At 50.4% G+C, this 16,208-nt stretch overlaps 1 protein-coding gene across 7 annotated transcripts in view; it reads left to right on the forward strand.

Annotated features, from left to right (window-relative positions):
• The first annotated feature begins 643 nt into the window (after positions 1–643).
• Positions 644–16,208, forward strand: part of DIP2C (disco interacting protein 2 homolog C) — a 308,773-nt gene continuing 293,208 nt past the window's right edge. For all 7 annotated transcript variants that reach the window (XM_027976813.3, XM_027976814.3, XM_042229724.2 and 4 more), the window contains exon 1: positions 644–850. In XM_027976813.3, coding sequence (XP_027832614.1) covers positions 766–850 — 85 coding nt within the window. In that variant the 5' untranslated portion in view covers positions 644–765. The remainder of the gene's footprint in view (positions 851–16,208) is intronic.

Genomic DNA, 16,208 nt, shown 5'->3' on the forward strand with positions numbered 1-16,208 from the left:
CAGTCTGCTGATGCCCGAGAGGTGACAGCGCTGCGGTGGCAGCGGGAGAGACGGGAGACCTGCCGGGAACCGGGCCCCGGGAGAGGACGCGCTGGGGGCGGGCGTGCGCGCGGTCTGCCCGCGCACGTGGGGATCTGGGACACCCCACCTCCTCGGCCTCACGGTGGGGCCTGAGCCGAGGCGGAGCCCTGATTGTGGCCCCAGGGCCTACAGCTGCGGGAGTTAGGATCCTCCAACCCGGGCCTCTTTCCACGGCCCCTGTCCCCAACCCACAGGCGCATTTACTAAAAAAAAAAAAAAATAATAATCAGCCCGCAAAGACTAGGAACGCAGAGGCTGGGGCTCCAGCCGGTCATTTTCTGCCTCGGGCCCGGGGAGGGCGGGGGCCGGGCTGGGCGGGGAGGCCCGCTGCGCCGGTGCGCGCGCCAGGGCCCCGGGAGCGCGCCCCGCCCCCGTCCCCGCCGTGCGCGCGCCCCGCCCCCGTGTGTGCGCGCGCCCCGCCCCGCCCCCCGGCCCCCAGTGCGCGCCCTCGCGTCGCGCGCGCTCCGCGGAGCCGCCGGTGCAGCGGGGCGAGCGCGCTCCGGGCGGGCCGGGGGCGCGGGCGCGGGGCCGGCGATCCGGGGCGCGCGGGGGAGGCGCCGGGGAGGAGCGCGCTGCGCCGCCGCCCGGCCTGCCGCCGCTCGGTGCGGGTCCGCGGGGCGCGAGGAGCGGCGAGACCGCGGCCTGGAACAAAGGGAGGCCGGCGCGGGCGGGGGCGGCGCGAGCATGGCGGACCGCAGCCTGGAGGGCATGGCGCTGCCCCTGGAGGTGCGCGCCCGGCTGGCCGAGCTGGAGCTGGAGCTGTCGGAAGGTAACAGGCCCGGCGCTCGGCCGGCCGCGCTGTCACGGGGCCCGGGAGGGCGGGGGTCCCGGCGCAGGGCGAGAAGCGGCCCCCGCCCTGCGGCTCTGCGTCGTCCGCCGCGGCCCCGGCGCCGGGGACCGGTGGGGCCTGGGGGTTTCTGGGGGTCCGGGGCTGAAGGGCGGGCCCGTGGCTTGGGGCGCAGGGCGAGCCTCGGGCCGGGGGCGCAGGACGGGCCTGGGGCTTGGGGCTCAGGGCAGGCCCGGGCCGGGGGCTCAGGGCGCGACGCGGGCTGGGGGCGCCGCTGGGGCCGCAGGACGGGCCGCGGGCCGGGGGCGCAGGGCGGGCCGCGGGCCGGGGCGGCCTCGCGCGCGGCCTGGTGGACCGGGCTGTGTCCTTGGTGAGCGTCCGAGCGCTGCCCACCGCGGCCGGGCCGGGGGCGGTTCCGCGACGCGCGGCCTGAGGCGCCGCGGGCCTGGTTCTAATGCGAAACTTGTCGTTGGACTTGAGGGTCTGACCGCGGGGTCCGCGGCGTCCGGCCTGGACCGGCCAGCACCGCTATTGTTTCCGTGCGCTGGACGCGAAGGTTGGCTGGAACTGGAGAGCCCCCTCCCTCAGGCCGGGTCTGTGCCGCGTTCCCAGCGGCTCACGCTTCCAATTTGTGACAGATTCGCTACAGTGATTTCATGGAGTGTTATATACGGTTTCTTATTTTCTTTTAAGGCCGGGATCATGTGCTCAGCTGTCATAAGTTTTAGATTGGGGTTTGCTGTGTCTTTTTATAAAACCCACTAAAGTTCCGAAATCTTGAATGTTGACTATAGATTTAGAATGCACCCGGCTCACCCTGGGAAGGCCACTAATACACTCGGGGTGGAGAGAGGCCATGTCCTCTCAAATTTATATTTGGAGCAGTTTAGTAGTGAACTCGTGTGCGTGTGTGTGTGTGTGTGTGTGTAACGGTTTTGTGGGGCTGGCAGTCAGAAAGTAGATTCATAGGTGCCAGTTTTCATCCGCTGGGAGAAACTGGTGTTGACCTGATGTTTTCCCTTTTAACACTTTCAGGGGGGAAGAAGGTGGTAAAGGTGGGGGCCTGGGTGAGGTGTCTCTTCAGATGGTGCCCTCTGGAAGGCTCCTGTTTCATGTTTGGGATCCTTCTGGGCTCTGTGATGCTCAGCTGTCCCACAGGAGATGTTTCCTGGACTCTGCTCAGCAGCCGCTGTCTGAGGGGCTGCAGGCACTGCTGGACCTCAGTGCCGAGCTCAGCTGGGGAGCAGAGCTTAGTCCACACTGGTGGGTAAGGAGTTCTGTGTGGACAGGTGGCTTGGAGGGGCGCAGGACCCACTAGAGAATATTTGCCCAAGTTCTTTGGCTTCATCACTGCTCACATGGGTTCTTCTCCCCTGCCCCCTACCCGCCACAGCTCTGCACCGCAGCTGTGCTGTTTACAACACCCTATCCTTCCTGCCTTGTCTCCAAACAAGCTCTTCTGCTCTATCTGCCTCATCCCGATGTTGTGTCAGTATGCCCCTGTGCAGCCTCTGAACTGACCAGAATCCCTCCACCTCCCCAGTCAGCCTGGACTGGGCTCTCACCTTGCTTCTGCCTGTCTGGGACAGTGTGTGGCCCCTGGTGGGAGTGGCTGGTGTGAACGTGGACAGAACACACTCACTTGCTGGGTGGCAGTTACCGGTCACCCTCAGTCACTCCTAGACTGTGTCCCTGTTGCCCAGAGGATGGCAAAGCATGTGCTCAGCCTGGTTCTCTGTGACTACCTTGTGTCCTTGCAGATTTTAAAAAGGGTTTAATGAATTTTTATTGAGTGTCAGGACAGAGGAAGGGGCGTGTGTTTGCATGCTCGAATCATATTATTGTTTCTCCCTCTCTAAACCTCCCTAGGCCTGGCTGAAACACCCAAGAGAGGAGAGGGTTGTTGCTGTGACTGCCCAGCGTGAGCCACCCCCCTACTCCCCTTTAGCTGTGTCATGTTTGACTTGTGTTGTCTGCATTGGGTTGATTGGGTCTCTCTTTAAGGTCATTTGGAATTTTGTGTATTGTGACCATGTAGTATAGTTTTACTGGCTTAAACTAGATTAATCGACTTGCTTTTCAGTATTGTTTACCAGAAACCAAAGAATGAAAGGATCAGAAATTTTTGTCTCTTTACAGTTCGGAACTTAAAAATCCCCCACCTTATCCACTTGCAAAGCGAAAACTTAAAACAACTTTTAATGCTGAATTGAGAGTATTGCTTTCATATTTATCTTCAATCAGGATTCATATGAAGAGAATTCTTTAAGTTAGTCATTTTATTAAAAGGTTAGAGAATACTGTGGAAACGTGTGTGGACTTTCCAGCACTCAGTTCTTACAGAGGCGCATGGAAAGCAGTCCCGTTTTCAGCACATAATGTAGGCTGAAAAACCAGAGTAGCTATTCTGTCAATGTTCCTACGTGGCCCGCCAGCCGCGAATGGTTGTGTATAATCTAGATCAGTAGGTGCTGGTCCAGCTTTGGTTTGCCCTGTCTGCTGTGCTGTTACAGACACTTAATGTTCTGTTTTATGGGTCACTGTTGGGTGCAGGGTTGCAGATTGACTTCTTGGCTGCAGAACTCATATTTCCACTTTCCTGCCCTGCTGGTTGCCCCCTCTTTTCTTTCCACTGTCTGTTGCTGTCCGGTGCTTCCCCTCGGGACGCTGGGCTCCTCTCCCCGAAGAACTAGTGCCAGCAAAGAACAGGAGCTCTCTGTGGGGAGAGGCGTCTGATCCTTGCGTCTGGGGGAGTCATGAGGGCCAGGAGGATGCTTGGCACTGAATGTGAGATGGAGAGGAAGCTGGTGAGCTGGCGGGTTGCTGGGGGCCAGGTGGGGTGATGGAGGCTCTTTTCCCCACACACTTTTCCCTGAATCATTTTTTTCTTCCCTCTCTTGCCCTCCCTTTCCCTTCATTCTTGCCTTTTGGAATCATGCATTTTTTCTCTTTGGCTTTAAGAGGGCCACTAAGTAGGTAATATGTGAATAAACAGTATTTGGCTTAAAGGAAAACTTTAAATGGAAACATCAGCAAAGCAGAGCAGAAAGAGAAAATTTCTCAATAAAGGGACTCATGTCTTACTAAAAAAATTAGCTGTTGATTGAAATTCAGCAATACATTTCTCTGTTAACTGACGGTTTGTGTCCTGGGCTATGCACACCCTGGACTTGCAGCTCTAGACGATCTCAGCCCACTCTTTCAGCAATGGTTGCATTCTTATTTTGGTAGGACTTTGGGAAATTGCCTTGTGATGCAGCCTGTGAAAACCGTGACGTTTGCAGAAGAGACATCTGTTAGCTTTATACTTTGTGGTTTTTGATTGTGAGTGTGCCTACTGACTTCCTAACTCTTGCTTATGGGAGTTACTAAGTCTGTAAGGTCCTGAATTCCTGCAACTAGCAGTTATGTTTTATAATTGACTCCAACTTAACGTTTTCTAGTAAGTTCGAAACTGCCCAAGGGAGGTGGTGGGTGCTGTCAGTTCATTGTACTGGTCAAGGAATCAGTCTTTTTTAAAGTTACAGATGAGTAGTTCACATGCAGCTGGCATAACCCTGTAAAATCGTAAAGAGATGGCCAGTTGGAAGGTTCGTAGGTTGGGGGCAGGTGTCTTCAGGGCTGCCAGCACACAGTCGCAGGTGCATCCAGCTCTGCGGCCTGAGCTCTGTCCCCTGCAGCCCCAGCTGTTCTTGGCGGTGCCTGTGACTGCAGAGCTGGCCCCCCGAGCTGAAGTCTGGGACCACCTTCCACGGGTGGGGGAAGGAGACCACTGTCTCTCATGCAATCCAAACATTCTCCTCATTGAAAGGAAACAGGGGGCTCTGAAAAACAAGTGTGTGAAAAAATGTTTTCTTCCAGAGTCTCACTGATAACTTGTCACTGGGAGGGGAGGAAGGAAGGGGGTGCAGATTCAGGGAGTGACAGCTGAGCTGCTGCACCTGCAGTCAGTCCTCACGCAGTTAATAGAGCCCGTTACCTTTGGGGCGGCATGTCAGTGCTGGTCCTGGGAGCTGGAGTCCTTGGCTTTATGAATCTAAAATAAAAGATTATTACCTGAATTACAGATATTTACAAAATGGCAGCACTGATATGGGTGGGATGTGAAATGTGTGGACTTGAGTTTTAAGAGTTGTTCAGAGTTATGAAAATTGTTATATTTGAATGTTCTTTTCTTGAGTAAATATAGATGTCAGGTTTAGCTGGGAAGGTAAAGGCACATATTCCAGGCCCTAATGTGTAAGGTTGATCCCAGTGCTCAGAAGGTATTTATGGTGCTGTAGTCACACTTAGAGCTGAATGCCGTGAGGTCACAGCTGTAACAGTGACTATTTGTTTCATTCTGGGCCCACTGGCTTTATATTCTTGTTATGGTTTGGAGGCTACAGGCTGTTGGATGTTATGAGTCACTTTTTGCCTTCCTCCTCCCAGCCTTTTTTCAAATGAGAAGTCTCTTTTTTTAGAGCTGATTTTTTTTTTTTAAGCAGTGATTTATGGGATGAGTTGTAGCATTCTTCTGAATTGCAGAGAGAATGTATTGGAAAATCTTCGTTTTGATGTCATGTATATGGACTGACTCACCAGTTCACATCCTAGTCATATTAAGTTTCTCATAATTACTCAGGCATCTTCCTAAAATCAGATGCTTGCCTGCAGGTATTGGCTAGGTTTCGCACATCAGTGTTTTTCCTGGAACAGGGGACACTTCATCTGCTGTAACATGGAAGGCACCTTGGGTAACACAATGGGCTCCGGCCGCTGTTGACGGTTCCCGTCCTCCAATCTCTTCGTCTGTATCCCTCGCTTTCAAGGTTGCCAGTGTTGATTTTCCTTCTTCTCAGTCTTTTTGTGCTCCCTACAGAGGTCACCTGCTGTCATTGCCGGTGCACCTTTCTTTCTGCTGAGAGGGTCGAAAGCTTGTGACGTCTCAGAAGCAGCAGTTGCATCAATTTGTTGGTGATGATAATACATAGCTCTCTCGAAGGGGAGACTCTTAAGTGGGAATTCATGTGTGACAACACAGGAGTGGGGCTTGTACATATATGGCCCTTTCTTCAGGACTCAGTGCGGTATTAATGTTCATAAGCACTTAAAGACCAGTAAAGCGGGGAAGGGCTGAGATGTTGGGCTGTAAAGTCAATGACAACAAGCAGCCTTCTTTTGGGGGAGGGGACTGGGGAGGTGGCTCTTTAGTTTTGCTGCTGCTGAATATTGTGCAAAATGAAATGTGCTCTGAGAATCACAAATTGAGATCCTTCTTTACCAAGCATTTTGTGTGATAGGTATGAGAAGTCAAGATAGTGAGCACAGAAGCAGTCTGTGATTGATAGTGTTAAACAGATCTTTCCCTTCTGGGCTGCTGGTTTTTAAATCATATTTCTTTTGCTTATTAGGTTGGAAACTTTCTGTGTCCCCATGAAAAGATTGAAAACTGCCTGCCAGATCCAAATCAGTTCTGTCGGCACCAGAGACAGCAATTCTTTGCATACTTGTCTGCAGTTATGCACAATTAGAATTTTTTTTACTGAATTATCTGGTTCGTCAAGTCAGGTATTTTTGTTTGTTTTTTTTTTATTAGAGGAATACTAAAACTTTTTAAAATTATGAAGTAAAGAATTCATATGTAAATATGGGTCCAGTTCAGTGTGGGCTGGTTCATACCCCCAGACTCAGATCTGAGCCTCTGGCCGAGGAGGGAGGTAGTTCATGTATCTGACTTCCCTGTGGCCGCTTGGTGCTGGGCAGGGACGCTTTCTCCTAAAACCACAAGCAGTCTCTCGTGTCCTGACCACGTGTCTTACCAGTGTAGCTCGCCATGTGTCAGGGATTTATGAAACGTCCTGTTAGTGGGGAGAGACCCACCCATCCCAGTTTCCGTGCTACCCAGTCTTAATCCTGCCTTCGTGGCTTTGTTTTGGCTGTTCTCTTCTGTTGGCAGAGCCTCCTGTCAGGACTTCTTCACTCTCGGGAAAATCATGAGCACCCGCTTAGAGCCATGTCCCGTTTCTGGCCCGAGTGTCATGTCCCTGAGAAGATGATGGTGATGTGGCTCCAGTGAAGGGTGGGGGGTGGTGTGTGTGGCTCCAGCTGATGCTTCCGGGACAGTTTACCTGAAATGAGAAGTATAAACTGTGTTGCTAATTAACCTTATCAGAAGATTCTAGGTCCTTATGAGTAAAGTAATGTAAGTAAAGATTACGTGCTTCGTTGCAACTAGAGCACATCAGGTCATATCAGTGTCATGAAGACTCAGATGACAAGATCTGTGTCTACAGGATTGCACCTTCACAGAGGGTGAGAGCCGTAGCAAAGCCCAGTGGTGTCAGTGGCCAGAATGGGTGATTTGGAGTTGGCCAGACGCGTTAGGAAGGACGGGTTCACCCCAGAGTCGGTCTCGGGGGCTGGATTTAGTGGAGGGGGCACGGAAAGCACCAGGTCCATGTTTCACTCGTGGGTGACCTTCTGTGCTTCCCGAGCCTCTTTGGGTCTTTCTCTAAGTCTTATTTGTGGAGATTTGTGTGCAGAGCTTGAGAATTGTCATGTGTGTCCTCTGTGGAGTCTTCCTCCAGATCTTCATGTGTGGGGAGGGTGTCCCCCGCTGTCAGATCGGGTTAAGGACCCTGCCTTTGGGACAGTTGTGGGGATCAGTGATACAGCCAAAGTGTCTGCTCCATAAACATCCATCCCCGCACTTCTCCTGAGGCGCTGTCACTGGGCCAGGGTTTCCCAGCCCCCCCTTTGTCTCTGTGGTTTGAGTTACAGGGATTGTGAGAGGGGCCCTGGGAGAAAAGCAGGGGGCCCAGTGTGGGTGGGGAGTGTGGGGTGGGGAGGGCGTCTCTTAATAGTTGCTGCCTGGACACTTAACCTGCCTGGGGCAGCTTCAGAGCTGTGAGGCCTCTTTTTTTTTTTTTTTTTTAATGATAAATCTTCCTTTCTGGTGGACTCTCTGTGTCAATACCCCTGGAAACCCCCTTTTCAACCCTTTTACTTTTCAAGAGAAAAGGAAGGGTGTCCTAGGTCAGACTCCAGCCCAGGTGTGTCTGCCAAGGACGACCTGTTAGGTCACAGTCATTGAATCCGGGACCATGTGTGGATCCCCGCTCAGAGTCCTTCCCGGCGCCTCGTGGAGGCAAGGCTGACCTCCACCGGCCCTGACTCTGGACTCTTCCTCCTGGAGCTGCATGTTCCCCAGCCCTCAGTGTGTGTGGAGAGGGCTCAGCTAGCTAGCTTCTCCTCGTTTCCCACGACAGAGGACCTGTATGCCACTACGGGCCGCACAGGTGGGGCTGCGTGAGCCCGGGCAGCTCTGAGAGGCCAAGTCAAAATCAGGCTCGCTGTGGCCCTGATGCCGGGGCTCGGTGCACCCCCCACCCCTCCGCCCAGCACTCACCACAGGGCCTGGGCTTTTACCCTTTACAGTCACCTGGGGTTATGTCGGTGGGTCTGTGTGGGTTTGTGAGTGTGAGTGGGCTCTTCTCATCGTTTTTCGTAAGCTGCTTCTCTCTTCCCTCCTGGCTGCACTAGGGCTTTGTTGCTGCCTGCAGGCTTTCTCTGGTTGTGGTGCGTGGGCTTCTCCCTGAGGTGGCTTCAGTGGCTGTGGAGCACAGGCTCTAGGGCGTGCAAGCTTAGCTGGGGTGTGGGCATGTGGGATCTTCCTGAACCAGGGATTGAACCCTTATCCCCTGCTTTGGAGGCAGATTCTTAACCACTGGACCACCAGGGAGCCTTTGTGCTTCAGTGAAACCTAAGCTGGTTCTTTTAAAATAAAAACTGGAGATAATCTGAAGCGCCTCCCCCACCCCCCTGCCATGAACGTGTGTGTGTATGTGTGTGTGTGTGTGTGTGAAGTCTCTCAGTTGTGTCTGACTCTTTGTGACCCTGTGGAAACTATACAATCCATGGAACTCTACAGGCCAGAATACTGGAGTGGGTAAGCCTTGCCCTTCTCCCAACCCAAAGTTATGTATAATAACTATTAATACTTGAGTAACAGCAAGTAATAGGATGGAGCTGTGTATGGATGTGTGCTCAGCTTCTTCTGACTCTTTTCCTCCCCGTGGGCTGGAGCCCATCAGACTCCTCTGTCCATGGGATTCTCCAAGCAAGAATACTGGAGTCGATTGCCATGTCCTCCTCCAGTGGATCTTCCCAACCCAGGGACTGAACCCAGGTCTCCTGCATCTCCTGCATTGCAGGTGGATTTTTTACCCCGAGCCACATGGGAAGCCCATAAGGTAATCTTTAAGGAGCTGTTTAAGCAAGGGTGCAATTCCACTAAACTTAAGTCATTAAAAAACCCCTGTTTAAGTCCAAGGAAAAATCAACTTGCCAGGGTGGAAACTTTTTTACTATGTACATTGTAATGTATCTCAGGCCCACACTTTACTGTTGCAGTGCTGTGTCCTGTAGGGACATTCTGTCAACATGAGATTTGGTGTTTGGGTGGTTTTGTTGTTTCATTCTGCTGTTAGCTCAAGTGAATACAGTCTTACTGCAAATAGTGGGGCCAGTCCTCCCCCACCAAGCCCCAAAATGACTTGGAACAAATGAGAAATAGCACTTGGAGTCATTTTGCTGTTGATACCAGAGTCCAGACTGTAAGAATTTTTTTTACTTGTACGTAAGTTAATATGAAAAGAAAGTAGATTTCTGCCTCCTCTGTTTCTATGGTGATGAATTATTATTTAGCTGTTATACTGGTAAGGAATAATATAGGCATCTGTAATGCCTGTTGGTGTTTTAGAATTTCTTCCCTGTTATTTGGAAGACCTGGCTCTGGACACAGGGATGAAAATAACGTTGATTTTGCTTGTTTCCTTCATGACTTGTTGAATTTGACACAGGTAGGATTCTGGTTGAAATCTCTCCTTTATGGAAAGTGTCATAAGTAAAACACACTTTCTGAAAGTGTTTTGCAATGTTCTATCTCCCATGAATGCAGAGGAACAGAGCCTTGGGGAAGGAATGTGGGCAGGGGTTCCTTGGAGGGACTGCCATTCTGCAGGTGACAAGTGTCTACTGTGGCAGGTGCTTTGCACAGGAACTAAACTCGTAGACTGGCTGTGTGAGTGGGGTTGTAGGGCAGTCTGACCACTATCACTCTTTCTGTTTAAGATTTATTTTTCGGCTGTGATGGGTCTTCGTTGCTGCGTGCAGACTTCCTTCAGATGCAGGAAGCAGGGGCTCCCCTTCGTTGTGGGGCTCCCCTTCGTTGTGGTGTGTGGGCTTCTCTTGTTGCGAAGCAAGGGCTCCAGGGTGCACGGGGCTCAGTAGCTGTGGCTCATGGACTCTTGCAGTTGTGGTGCATGGGCTTAGTTACCTGCAGCATGTGAGATCTTCCCAGACCAGGGATCAACCTGGTGTCCCTTGCATTTCAAGGCGGATTCTTAACCACTAGACCACCAGGGATCCCCTGTCAGTTATTCTCGAAAGATGATGTGAGGTGGGAGCAGTATTTAGAACACTAGCATTTCTTGAATAGAAGAGATGAAATAAACCTTGTATATCTCATGGTGTCTTAAGGCTTTCAGCTGCTTTCATGTTGACATTTTTTTACTCCTTTGAAAGTATTTTCTAGGAAAATGACATTAGCTTCTTTGTATAGATGAGGAGACTTCAAACGAATAGAAACTCACGAGCTCTAGAATATTGGCTTCGTGACACATTTCCACCATCACAAGTTAACTGAACCGTTGAGTAGGTTTCTTCTGAAGCAGGATGGGGACCCCGTCTTCTATGAGATCAGCAGCAGGAGCTCTGGAGTCCGGGGGGCTTCTAGGAGGGTGAGCAGTGGGCAGCCTCCTCCCCAGCAGCCTGTTCCTGTCAGAGAAAATCATTCATCTTTTCCTTGCACAGGGTTGTAATGGGTGGAGGCTTACGCTGCACATTTTCTTTGCTGTCTGCCTCTAAATTTATATTTAAGATTGAATCTGTCATCTAGGGGATGGATATGTGGGTGTTCACCATACACTTCTGTTTTCTGTATGTTTGAAATGTTCCTGTTTCTCGTGGAAGATGAACAGCATCCTTTAGAATCAGGAGACTGGATCAGGTTCATCAGAAATCTTCATAGTTTTGCTCAAGAGATGATGCTGTTAATTCTTGTGTTGTTTCCTGGAAAAATATTTTACTTGAGCTTCCAGGAATAACCTCTTCAGTGTCTCTACAAGAGTGACCTCTCTCCGAGCTTCCTATTACTAACTAAGATGATGGCGAGTCTGTTTAAGCTGCCACCAATCACTGACAAGGTGATCAATCTTAGGTCTTTTAAGCAGAGTGCTTTTCTTCTAAGCGGAGTGCCTGTCTGATGACCTCCAGGCCTTGCAGAGATGGGGGCCATGTCTGATGGATGTGAACCACCCGCTCTTGGTCCCCAGAGAACTGCAGTCTTGTCGGGAGGAGTGGACAGTGCATAACTCGGGCTTTTTAAAATCAGATGTTGCAGAGTGATGTCTTTTTTTGTCGTGAACGGAGCGTGTTACCTGTCTGTGGGGGAGGACACTTACATGTCTCAGGGCGACACTCCCTGATTGCTCAGCTGTACTAAGCACTGCATCGGGTGCCTACATAGATCGCTTTGTTTTGGAAGGACATTTGTCTCACAAAAAGGGAAGCACGTTAGCAAGCTTGCCTGGGGCTCCGTGGCTGAGTGGTGGGTGCCGGTTGGCTGGTTTGCCCTGGAAGCCCTCTCAACACCAGCCTCCTCAGTTCTGTCTCCTGACTGGACATCATCCTCATGGAGTGAGCCAGGAGTCCAGCTCACAAATGGAGTGTGGAAGGAGATACCAAGTTTTTGGTATGTGTGGTGACTTCTCTTATTCATGTATTTACTTTCACATACCCTAATGATATGTTTTTTTCACCTGATGTAACAGTTAATTACCAGCCATTACTGGTACAGAGTTCCATGAAGGATATTTTAGGAACCTGTAGTCTCAAAAAAGAGCCTTTGTTTTCATAACTATAATGTTCTTAATAACGTTGTTGGGATTGTGGCTTTCTTTTGTTTCTTATTTTTAGATTCTTGAGTGGAAGCTATTTAGTGATTACTCATAATTGTGAAAATAATCTAGCAATTATAGGAACTTGTTAGGACAAATCTGTGTTTTCCTTTCTTTTATGTAAATAAAAATATTAATCCAAATAAATGCTGGCAGGAATGACCATGTGGGTAGATTTTTATGTGATGTGGCCATCTTGAGATATCTTCTCAAGACTTTTCTAGAGCACTTATCTTTATTCTCAGTGCTTGAACCCTCCCTGTTCCCTGATTGCTCCCATTTGAACCAGAAATTTGAATCCACGTGTCCAAGATGCACTTGTGTGTGTGTGCACGTATTGTCGCACTGGTTTGCTGTGAGAGGGGCTGTTTGAACACTGATTTTGGACAATTTCCAGTCTTGGTCAAAAAACCTGTAACTCCTTACTGCTGCTACTGCTGGTAAGTCGCTTCAGTCGTGTCTGACTCTGTGCGACCCCATAGACGGCAGCCCACCAGGCTCCCCCATCCCTGGGATTCTCCAGGCAAGAACACTGGAGTGGGTTGCCATTTCCTTCTCCAATGCAGGAAAGTGAAAAGTGAAAGTGAAGTCATTCAGTCGAGCCTGACCCTCAGCGACCCCATGGACTGCAGCCTTCCAGGCTCCTCTGTCCATGGGATTTTCCAGGCAAGAGTACTGGAGTGGGGTGCCATTGCCTTCTCCGGTAACTCCTTACTAGTAAAGGTAAAAATTCTAGAGAACATGGACTATTCTGTCTCCAGATCATTTTTATGTATTTATAATCACACCTGTTCTGTTAGCAATGAAGGCCATCAGTCTTGGCCTAGTCAGGCCACGCTTATAGAATTAAGGGAAACAAGATGATTTCCAGCTTGTTTTAAGTCTAAAGCTGCTAGCTATCTTCATAATAACCCAATCTTAAAAATGATACAATTAGACTTTTAGTGAATTAAGTTAATTTGGTTATCTGCGGTTGAATCATTTCACTGCATTGTGAATTAACTTTTTTTGATTTCTTCATGATATGGAGTCAGTCCAGAAGGTAGGCTGTAGCCTCAGACCAAAGCATTAACGTTGTTACTTGTAACTTGAGACCAACTCTGAGATGACAGCCATACCTTTTGTTTAGCTCCTGCTTTCTACCTTGTTCTTGAGTCCCTGTTGGTCTTCCTGTGTTCTTTCCACATCCCTGCTCCATCCTTCTTCTGTTCTGTTGTCTTTCCGACCCATTGTGGATGTGTGTAGGGGAGAGATGGTTCTCACTGCTGTGACTTTCTGATAACTTGTGGAAAGGACTTTGTTTTTGAGCAAAACACCTCTAAATGGACCTCCAGTCACCTGAATATCATGGTTTTGTGGACTGTCTGTGGAAATTTTTCATTGTTTTTTGTGGGGTTTGGCTGACCTCTCTGCCCCACCAATTATGCCTCCCATTCTGTGTACTCAAACTCTGTAAGCCTGGTCAACACTGTTAGATGCAAAATAATGAACAGAGCGCTATAAATAAGAATTCACGTGTTGCCACACAAATGCTTTCCCCGTCATTTCAGTGTGGATTGTTTCTGCTCCTGTGGTGACCCTGAGGATTCTGGCCTTTGTTTGGAAGCATCTCACATTGGGGTGATATGAAATGTGAAATCGGCTACAGTGTTGTTATCACTTACAAGCAGACAACAGATACTTTCATCTGAGCAGCAGCTGAAAATTAGGGCATGCTCAGTTTGAATGGTGGATGACATTTTTGAAAAATGCATCTGGCTTTCGTCACACCTTGAAAGCTGTGCTTTTATTGTTTTCTGTGTTGTACTTAGAATTTCTACAGTTCCTAAAGGATATATTTACTTATTTTAAGGAGATAAATTATTTTACAGTAAAATACTCTCTGGGGATTTAGGTGGAATAGGTTTGCCATGGCTTCCCTCCGGTGGCTCAGTGGTAAAGAGTTCGCCTGCTCATTGAAGCACATATACTATATCATGTAGGGGGCGAGTTGCCAGTCTGTGTTCAATGCAGGATGCAGGATGCTTGGGGCTGGTGCACGGGGGTGATCCAGAGGGAGGATGTGGGGTGGGAGGTGGGAGAGGGGTTCATGTTTGGGAGCTCATGTACACCTGTGACAGATTCATATCGATGTATGGCAAAACCAATACAGTGTTGTAAAGTTAAATAAAGTAAAAATAAAAATTAAAAAAAAAAAAAAGAATTCGCCTGCTCATGCAGGAGACGTGAGTTCAGTCCCTGGGTCTGGAAGATCCCCTGGAGAAGGAAATGGCAACCCACTCCAGTGTTCTTGCTTGGGAAACCCCATGGACAGAGGAGGCTGGCGGGCTACAGCCCATGGGGTCAATTAAGAGTCAGACACGACTGAGTGAAGCTAACACTACTCTCTTGCACACAGGTTCGCCGTGCTGTTCACTGTTTAATACCAAATATAGTAGGCTCTTAAGTGGCTGACATGCCACATCACCTTGCAGGTGTGTACTTGGGGGGAAGTTGTATGTGTGTAGGTGCAAACACACACATACACACGTATATATAACTGGTTCAGTCACCTTTGATTGCAAAGATGGGTAGAGATTGTTTTTGCCACATGAGAGCTTTTGAATTGTTCTGTTTCTTAAGCATTTATTTCATTTGCGGTTTATTGAGTGAAGCTGTGTTAGATGCTGTGGGAGTGATGACAGCTGGTTTTATAAAGACAGGACACAAGCTGGTGGGAAGCTCAGTATCCACCAACAGTAGTTGAGAAGGGGCGCCTGTGAGGCTGTGTGGAATCAGCTGCCCAGTGAGTGGTGGCACCAGGGAGGGCTCTGAGTCAGAGGAGGGAGCTGCTGGGCACCCGCTTGTTGTGCCCAGGCATCTGTGTTTGGGGGTGCCATCCCACCCCTGCTCCCCACCTGGCTGGCTCTGGCTGAGGCGTGGGACTGGGCTGGGCTCAGGTAGGAGGCCCGTGGGATCGTGGCACCGGAGCCTCTCCTGGCTTTCAGAGGCCCATGAGTGCTTGTTCATGTTCTCCACGTGTCCTTCCTCTCTCCCTGCCCCCTGTTTCTCCTCTGGATCTGTGCTTGTGGCCTGTACTCATGGTAAGCCCTCTAGTTGCTTCCAGCCTGGGGACCAGTGCTTATCATGAGGGACCTGCCTGTGGGGGTGGTTCCTGGGGGAGCACAATGTCCCTTTGTCTTGTGGGCCTGGGGGAGCACAGTGGCTCTGGCCCTGTGCTTGAGCTTAGGCACTTGTTCCTAGCCCCCTGCCCAGTCCCCACAGGGTAGGCCGTGGCCTGCATGCTGGGTGGCCACCTGCGGAAAGCCAGTCTGTGACTGTCACTGCCCTTGACACTTACTTGCATAGGTGGTGACACTCGGTCCCCGTGGACAGTCAGGCTTTGCTTCACCATCTGCATGTTCTCTCCTGTGGAAAGCAGGCCATTTACTGTGGTTACCTGGGAGGCTGACTGCCTGCCCTAGCTCCCACTTTCAGAAGAGAGGTCTTGGGTGGGACCAGGGTGTGGGTCTCCAAGTGAGTCCGGTGCAGCTGGCTAGCCTGTGGGAGCTTGGGGCCTCCCCATCCACTTGGAGCTAACTGTACATTTCTTGGTACAAGACTGTCAGAGAAGAAGGAAAAGAAGTAGATGGTAGGAAATTCTAGTTGAGTCTCGGTGCTGGGAGTATTTGGGATAGGTAATAGCACCCTAGGCTTTATGTTCAACTTTCCTAGGTACAAAAGGAATAATTGTGAACAAATGGCCAGCTTGAAGAAAATGGAAATACACAATTGCATTGTGTGAACTTTTAATTCAAATTTATTATCCCCTGGGTGGCTTAGATAGTAAAGAATCTGCCGGCAATGCAGGAGATCCGGGTCCGATCCTTGGGTCAGGAAGATTCCTTGGAGAAGGGAATGGCTACCCACTCCGGTATTCTTGCCTGGAGAATCCCATGGACAGAGGAGCCTGGCGGGCTATAGTCAGTGGGTTCTCAAAGAGTCGCATAAGACTGAACAACTAACACTGTCACTTTCCCATTAACGCAGAGGAGGAGCACTAAGAGCTGGGTTTCTCCCCTGTCCAGCCTGCAGGCAGGGAGCCCAGCAGTGATGGAGGTGGTGATGCCAGGTGTCCGCCAGCCTCAGTGGTCACTGTGGGTCCTTATACGTTCAAAGCTGGGGTGGAGCCTCAGCCTTGGGAGAGGCAAAGGGGACTTCTCTGAGGGGTCTGCCCCTGACTGCCGACCTGTGCCAGCACGCTGTGTTCAGGAAGCAGGGATGCTGAGCCCAGGGTTGGCTTTGTGGTCTCTTCTGGGCAGTAGATCCCATGAGAGAGAGGCTCAGCTCTTGTTTCTTTC

The sequence above is a fragment of the Ovis aries genome, chromosome 13, assembly GCF_016772045.2.
Source record: "Ovis aries strain OAR_USU_Benz2616 breed Rambouillet chromosome 13, ARS-UI_Ramb_v3.0, whole genome shotgun sequence".
NCBI lineage: Eukaryota > Metazoa > Chordata > Mammalia > Artiodactyla > Bovidae > Ovis > Ovis aries.